Genomic DNA, 8,751 nt, shown 5'->3' with positions numbered 1-8,751 from the left:
TAAATAATAAAGAGGACAAATAAGGCATGCTGTTTATATTCTGCCCTCACCTACAGCTGTTGTGAGGGCCGCGTAGGATGATGAATCACTGGTGCCTAGTATGGTCAGAGTAGAAGTACAGAGGTGCATGTTTTTCAGCAGCATGGAAAGGGCCAAATCTCTACTCAAACACTATAATTTTTCAACCGATCCTCATACTCACCGTAAATGATAAATTTTATTTGCAATTATTTAAGTTTCATACTCGATATTAATTTCTATTTATGCCTCTATACAATCGGTGCTATCTACAGTGTGTGATCGTTTGCAACTTGATAATTCGCAATTAGATTTGTGCATATCGCAATAAGATTAAATAAAGATCAAGTCTTCATTATTAGATAAGAAATTTATGTTCAATTATTACCTGTGACTGTTATATAGTGCGGGGAACCACTGACAATGGTGCCAGCTGATGTAGAAGCAGCGTCAGAATCCACTAATGCGTGCTGACCAGAATGAGTAGTATTGACCACTACCTGTGCTGTAACATGCGCTGGCGTACCTGTTGAGCCGTTGGATGAATCTGCAGCTGTATCAAGTGGATCCTGAACCAATAACTAAATTATTATTTATAGTATGCGTGTCCTCATGGCCCATAACTTGATTTTATAATAGAAATTAAAAAAAATGATATATGCCTCTTGTGAATATTTATATGTTCAAGATAGAATTGACTTGGATTTTATTTCAACATTTGTGCATATCACTCTTATCAGTCGCTAGGAGCAGATGGCTCAAATATGTTATCAGATTGGATATACAGCACCTATAAAAGTATGCTGCAAACAGATGCTATATCTACAAAGATTATGTATATATTGAAGATTATGTATATAATGAATCAATTTTTATATATTTCTTATTATATTCTCTATCTTAAATTACAATAATAGAGAGTACCAGAGAGAAGAAAAAGTAATTTGACAAGTACATTGTATTACAAGACGTTTTGTATAACAATGACATTACAATTCTTTATAATTCTTGAGAATAATGAAAATAATCATTATCAAGTTTCTAATGATTCTCTTAAATCACACGGGCAAAGGCATAACAGAGAAATAATGCAGGATAATATTACTAACCTGAATGGGCTGTAAGTTATTTGGACTGGAAGCATCAGGATTTGTCACGACAGTGATAAACTCTGGTTCTTGGCCTCTGGCAGACTGAGTCTGTGCTACGCTGCCACCGCCACTGGAACTGGAAGTAGTAGTCACGACAACCACATTTTGCTTAGAATCCACCCCTACCGCCGTGGAGCTACCCCCACTGTTATTAGCCCCGGTGGATGCTGCTGCGAGGGCATACTGGGCTCCTGTCGTAGTCATGGCAATCACTCCTTCGTCTCTCTCTGCACCCACTGAGTCGTCGCCACCACCGCTACTACCTCTCCGCTGCTGGAGAGACGAATCTATAACAGAGATACACACATACACACCATCTCACTAAATATCAATAACATCTTCCACCAGACCCAGCAGAGAGATCTTAAGAACAGCGTGCTTCTACAACCCCAACATCAATATCGTCTCATCAAAACAAGAATATTACTGGTAATTATGAAAACAAGATACATAAGATTCAAATAATCTTATAAATAATATTTTAAAATAAAATATTATTTTTAATATCTCTTCACTTTTAATATCTCTTCTTTGATATAAATTATTATAAAATTACATAAAATCTAATTTAATTACATAAAATCTATTGTGTAGAGTCTGTAGAGAGTACAGGAACTCTTAAAATTGTCTGTAAATTAAAAGAGAAAAATTTTTATATAATTATAATGTTAAATATTAAACTCTCTCGTCTTTTAAATATTATTTCTGTTAAAAATGTGAATAGAATTTGAAACTATTTTCTGTACAATAGCTACAAGATTGTTAACAAATTATACTCATATTGAAGAACGTAGTACAGTCACATAAACCAAGTTATCGCTAAGGAGTAATGAGAAAGAAAGAACAGAGAGAAAGCCATATCTCGTACTACTGATTTTCTAAGAATAACGACTTTAACTTCGGGACGAAAAACTAATTTTGAATCGGCGAAATGCCTTTCGGAAACGAGCTGACAACAAGCGCGGCGCGCGCGTTGCCGAAGGAACGTCACGACAAGGATAAAATTACTACCCGCGTCCCGGCCGTCGTCCTAACCTATATCGCAAAGATCGTAATATAACGTACTTTCCTCGCAGGTGCGGCGCATTCAATAATCTGCAGATCAAAGGGAAGCCCCGGCGGGCTTGCGATACGAATGGAACACGTCACTGCCATTATTACGCGCGTATATCATGGTGTATTGGCGCCGTGTACCTGTTGGGGCGGCACTGCAGGTACCAAACACAATGTATCAAGGGGAAGAAATCGGCCGGGGAGAGAAAGGGAGAAGAGTGAAAAGGGGCGCGCGAGGAGTATGAGGGTGTCCCAGAGCCACGATGCGCTACCCACGCGTGACTGGACATAAGGCTCGCTTTAAGGGGGTTGGAACATATAAATGAAGGCGGCACAGGATCACGAAAGCAATTAGAGAGTATTATCCTGAGTCCAGCGTTACAACCCTCGACTCTTTTCCTCCAAGGATGGACCGAGGGCTAATAAACGACGCACACTATCGTGTTAATACGCTTCGCGAGGGAAAGGTAGCCATGCCATGCTTTTTCCCCGTCTCTTTACGTTTCACTTCTCTGCAAACTGTGCAATAAAATACATAATATATATCATTTTATTTTATCTAGAGCCTCCGTTCTAATATTAAAAATATAATATGAGATTCCCTGTTAAATACAAGAGAGCCATACGATAAAAAAAATCATAGCATTGTTACTCGACAGTATTGATCAGGAGAAAATATTGTGTAATAGGATCTGATGTTTCCTATTTCGATATATCCATACCAATTAATTAATATAAAACTTAGTAGAGAGATGCACTAATGTTACATCAACATAGTCCTTGCTCTTAATAAAGCTAAAACTCAAACTTAGGCTTATTTTTTTTAAGTTAAACTTTTTAACTCATCTTTTCTCTTTTTTTCTTTTTTTTGTTGAAAAAAAAGAAAAAAGATGATCGTGCAAAAAAAGATCATGAAAAAGAGAGAGCCTTATAAAAAAAAAATTAATGAAAAAAATATTCATTGTTTGAATATGATAACTTTGTTGTCATGTATAAATATATAATTTTTGTAAATTAAGAGATTTTGAGAATATTTAAATATAATTAAATTCTTTCATGTTTTTTTTAAATAAAGCTTTCTGTTCTATTATTTTTTCTGAATATATACAAAATGAATATTAATGGTTAAATCAGTTTTTTACCATGGCAGATAAATTACCGACTGCAATTAGAAAAAGTATAAGAAATCAGACAACAAAAAGTTCAAAATCAGGACATAAGACATTTTAAAGACGTTTAAAAGATGTTCAAATAACAAAAAATTTTTTTCATTACTTAATTTTTTTCGTAAGGTTTTTCTTGTCCTTTTTAATTTTTTTACATGGTTTATTTTTTTCTCTTTTTCTTCAACGTGGATAAAAAAGAAAACGAACCAAGAAGTTTAGCTAAAAAGAATAACATAAATGGCTTTTGATTTTATTCTTTCCAGTTGCTGTCGATAATTTATCGCTTATAGTAAAAAGTTAGTTCAACTATTAATTAATATTTATTGATATTTGCTTTGTCTAACGTTATATTTGAAGAGATATCTTACGTATGTATTTTGCTGCTAATATTACTGGTAGGCTGATATGGTAGCCTGTGTTTGTTACCTACACATACTGTAATATTACAAGTGCACCTGGCCTCTGTTATGCATGGTTGATGGGGAGAGACTTGTTGTCTGCAAGTCCTTTCTATCCATAGGATATGTTTACGTATCTTGTATATATCAACTTCCCCTGTGTAATTTGTACATGAGAAACCATTATTTAGGCTTGTTACATGGAAGCTACATTTTTGCTTTTTATATTAATATATCTACTCACACAAATATATTTTATATTAATATATCCGGTTCCAGTATCCTGGAAGCGATATGCACCTGGAGTTAGATAAACTCATAGACTGAGAACTTATGCAGATGTTGAAAAGTAAAATGGCAGAGAGATAAGGGACAGATAGTGCGAAATCAAACGACAAATATTGGAAAGAAAATTAAATCATGAAAAAATTAAACGTACTTCCAATATCATTTGCAATAAGTGCGTTCAGACTGTCTCTCAAAGCAAGTCGAGGCAAAGATGATTGAAAAGGATTAATACATTCATCAGAGCTGCAGGGTGGAAGATCGTATTCATGTAATTGGTAAATCCATTTTAATTGGAAATCTTCATTGCATCTTCATATTAGATGCCCTATAGGAAGTATAGTATAATAGATTCATCAATGCGTTACAAATTAGGGGAATCTATCAAAGCAGATCTCTTTGCAGAGAATATTACAAAGGTATCACCCTGTTACGATACGATACGAACATTCAAACTGAATCAGCATCCCTCAACAGATCAATATATCGTGCCAAGAATTGAAATCATAAAACTATCTAAAAAGAATCCCCCAAAAAGCCAGACTTTACTCTCTGCCCTAGCTCCAGGTTCTCGCTTGGATAAATCAGGTAAAATCGATTCTAACAAACGGTTCGCCCTACCCAAGAATATTTCCCGTGAGTTGCTTGCGTTAGATTCAACGTGATCCAACGATCGATATTCCACACTAAGAATGTTTTCTACCCAAAAGATACATGACAGTGTAACACAACGCATTGTTTTATCTTTGCTCAAAGTTGACAAACGACGAGCATGTAATGATTAAAGTATTATATTATGGGCTTTCTACGATAAGCCATTATCTAAGGTTTAAGTCTTAAGCCACAAAAAATTGGCCAATCATAGTTGATTATTCTTCTCACATTTGACTGTGACTGGTTAATTTCCTACAGCTTAAAATTTAAAGCTTAATGAGTTTTCTACAATAAATCATTACCTAAGTTTTAAGTCTTAAAAAATTGACCAATTATAGTCAATTATTCTTCTCACATTAGTGTCACGTGACATCTGTCAATTTCTTATAGTAACTTTAACTTTCTACAATAAGTCATTGCTTTAAATCTTAAGCTATATAAAAAATTGATCAATCATAATTGATTATTTTTACACTCAATGGTGATTGGTTTCTTGTGACTTAAGACTTAAAACTAAGTAATAGTTTATTGTAGAATATGTGAACATTGAGCATCATTCTATCTTTCTTGACATTCAATGAGTAATAAAAATAGAAAGAAAAAGAGAAGAGAAAATAAATAGCAAAGATAAAAGATAGAAAGAAAGTAGAGAAAGTGAATAACAAAGAACAATACTTGTGTTGATTTGACATCGAATAAAAAGCATCCTATAACTGTTGCACTGTGTTATTTGTGGATGCTTTCCAGCAAGAGACATGAATGACATAGTGTAACCGGTAGTAATTATGTTCTTGCCAATATTAAACGGAAATGGAATAATTATTGTATTATAATGACTGCATTTAGCAGAGAAAGCAGCTTTACGACTATTGTAAAATTCTTGCTAGAAAACACTTTATGGCTGTTTTCTTTTAAGAAGACAGCTGTCACAAACGTCATTCTATCTTCCTGAATGATTAAGAAAGATAAAACGACACTTGTATCAACTGTGTCTCATAAAAAAAAAAAGGAAAGCTTAAATATTCGAGTTCTGACAGATAGTTAGGAAGACTCTCATGATTCTCTGCTCAGATCTTTACATTCTCGCAAGCATGCTGTGCCTACAAGCGAAATCGTCGGGAGGATGATTCGGGAGGATGATTCGCGACGACGTCGGCATCTCCGTCGGCTTGACGTTGAATGGAATAGTGATGGATGGAATATGTTCGTCTTTTTCTCTTTTTCTCTCTTATTTGTACTCACCTGTCTTCATGAATGGCGTGTGCTCGAACGCAGCGGCGCCCGGGCGCACTTGCGCGGCCGAACGACGTGTCCCTCCGTTGTCGTAGTCGTCGTCGTCGTCGAACGGGCGCGCTCTCTATCTCCTTCTCACTCTCTCTCACTCTCTCTCTCTCTCTTTTTCTTCTTCAGGCGCGCGCGTGCTCCTTTTCGTTATTGCCTTGGTCTCGAAGGCGACAGCCCGTCACCCAGGAAACCACGCGCCGCAGTCGGCTCGTAGGGCTCTCGTGGTGCTCGCTCGCTCGCTCACTCGCTCGCACGCACGCACATACGCACGGCGCCAACACGGAGCGCGAAAAGAGCGGGGCGACACACTCCGACGAACCCCCTATACCCTATACTTTGTTGTGGACGGCTGGCCGGAGTGGTGTTGCTTGTCTGCTGCTACGGTCGCCTTGACTACGGCATCACTGACCGCGTCACGCGCAGGGCCGTACGCGGCGCGCGCGGCATCACGAGCCTTTCTTTGCGCGGTCCTTTCTCACTTCGTTTCTGAACGTGAACGCCTTTTTCGAGGAAACATCGCGAAAGAAACCTCATTTACGTACGTCCATTTTTTCTTACAAGAAATCTGCGTTGCTACATTTTTTTATATTTAGAATTTTTGCTTTTTTTCTCTTTAACTTTAAAATGTATATATATATATATCGTTTTAAGTATAAACATTTTAAGTATAAACATTTGTGAGAAGCACGAACAGATCACTTAGATCTTTGAGAAAACCGAAAGAATGATGAATTTTGAACCAGTATCGGAAGGATTCCCGCGTTTTTTTGAAATGCGAATAGTACCTGATTTTGGCGCCACCAGTAAGGCGCAGTTTTTCACAATTTCGATTTTCGAAGTGGAAAACGCGAAAATACACAACGGAATGTTTGATGAATGTTTTCACCTCGAAATCACGAAATGACAAGTGAAATGGGGTGAAACGCAGTCAACTGATAATACACGAATTTTTTTCTGTCAATGTCGATTACGTCGATGGCGAGAACGTGTGTCATAATGCAGCTTTTTAGCGCCATCTGTGGCATACACATGCAAACGCTACATCAATGACATATTTAAGCAGCCGTTGCTCCCATTCATGTTCTCTAATTCCTGGGATGACAAATTCTAATTAATTTAATTAATTTCTAAAGGCTCGTTTTTCCCAATGTAGATTAACTTTAATTTCAGTTCAACTAGCGAATTTAGTTGGACGCATTAATGTATATTAAACGTTGTACACTGATTTAACTAAAATTGTATAAAAATAAAATGAAAATATTCTGAATTATAAAATACAGACTTTATTTAACAGTACAGTAAAATGTATTAAGAATTAGTTTAATCCATTTTTATATTTCTATTAGACACATATTTTTATTGTCAATTTGTGTACGGCAGCTTTAATATGCATCAGTATGCACTGAGTGCATCCAATCGAATTCACTATTACTCTTCATCTTCTTTAATTCTAGCTGACTCTTCATGCGCAGTATGCTGCGGCAACAAAATGTCATTATTGGTTAAAAATTTTAGCGAGGTGATACACTTTCAATCGAATTCTTGAAAATTTGAATCATATGACATTTTGTTGCCGTAGTGTGCACTGCGTATGAAAAATCGGTTTTCAAACTATAAAAACTATAAAAATAAGATAATAAAATAAAATAATAAATAAAATAAAAATATGAACCAAGATTAATCTACAATATACATATATTAAAGGAAAAAGATAAAAATCATTCATAAAATCATTAATTTATAAAATCCAGTAAAAAATTTTTGGTACATGAATATGTATAAATATGTATAAATATATACATAAATATTCATATGAGCCCCTTAATTGACAAAGTCAAATTGGCATAAGTCTAACATTACGAAAAATGTGTTTGTTATAGAAGTAGAAAGTATTAAGAATATTTGTTTTATCTATCAATTTAATTTACTTTTATTTTTGTTTTTATGTTCAAAATAAATAATACAAAATAATACAAAATAAAAATCAATTTTACATCATAAATGAAATGATTATAAAAAAAGCTGGACTTAAGTCATTCCAGCTTTTTTACGGTCACTTTATTTATAATGTAAAATTTATTTTTATTTTTATGAATATAAAAACAAAATAAAAGTAAATTAAATTGATAAAACAAATATTCTTAATACTTTCTATTTCTATAACAAACACATTTTTCCTAATTTTGGACTTATGCCACTTATCAATTAAAGAATTCATATATGAAATATACCCATATATGTCATATATCAATCTCCTTTCTTTTGTAAAATTATTTTTTAGTGTAATAGAAATAATAATAGCAATGTGAAAAATAATTAAAGAGATAATTTTCGCAGTGTTGGTTTTTGAAAAAAACAATTTTGAAGAAATATAAAAAAAATTGCTCATGCACAATTTGCATGCATAATTTTGTATATCATTATACATAATTATACACATTGTATATAATTACAAGAAATTTTTTTTTTCATTTCTTCAAATTTGATTTTTTCTAAAACAAATAGTGTGAAAATTAACCTTTTAATTATTTTAATATTTTCACATTACTATTAATATTTCAATTACACTAAAGTACAGTAATTTTCAAAAGAAAGAAGGATATATGAACAATGGACATATTTCATATATGATTATGTATGTTTATGAATATTTATGTACGATTATACATATTTATACATATTCATGCATAAAAAAATTTTTTACTGAAATATATATCTAATATTAGGTGTAGTAAAAAAGAA

At 34.0% G+C, this 8,751-nt stretch overlaps 1 protein-coding gene across 1 annotated transcript in view; it reads right to left on the bottom strand.

Moving 5' to 3' along the window:
* Positions 1-5,977, bottom strand: part of LOC105622107 (DNA-binding protein RFX2) — a 12,613-nt gene extending 6,636 nt beyond the window's left edge. Inside the window, exons 1-4 of the mRNA XM_012203539.1 lie at positions 5,968-5,977; positions 1,128-1,456; positions 407-599; positions 51-95 (exon numbers count right to left, since the gene is read on the bottom strand). Of these exons, the coding sequence (XP_012058929.1) occupies positions 51-95; positions 407-599; positions 1,128-1,456; positions 5,968-5,977 (577 nt within the window). The remainder of the gene's footprint in view (positions 1-50; positions 96-406; positions 600-1,127; positions 1,457-5,967) is intronic.
* Positions 5,978-8,751: the final 2,774 nt, after the last annotated feature.

Source organism: Atta cephalotes (assembly GCF_000143395.1).
Source record: "Atta cephalotes unplaced genomic scaffold scaffold00040, whole genome shotgun sequence".
Classification (NCBI taxonomy): Eukaryota; Metazoa; Arthropoda; class Insecta; order Hymenoptera; family Formicidae; genus Atta; species Atta cephalotes.
The sequence above is the reverse complement of the archived record's forward strand: the minus strand, read 5'-3'. Positions and strand labels throughout refer to the sequence as shown.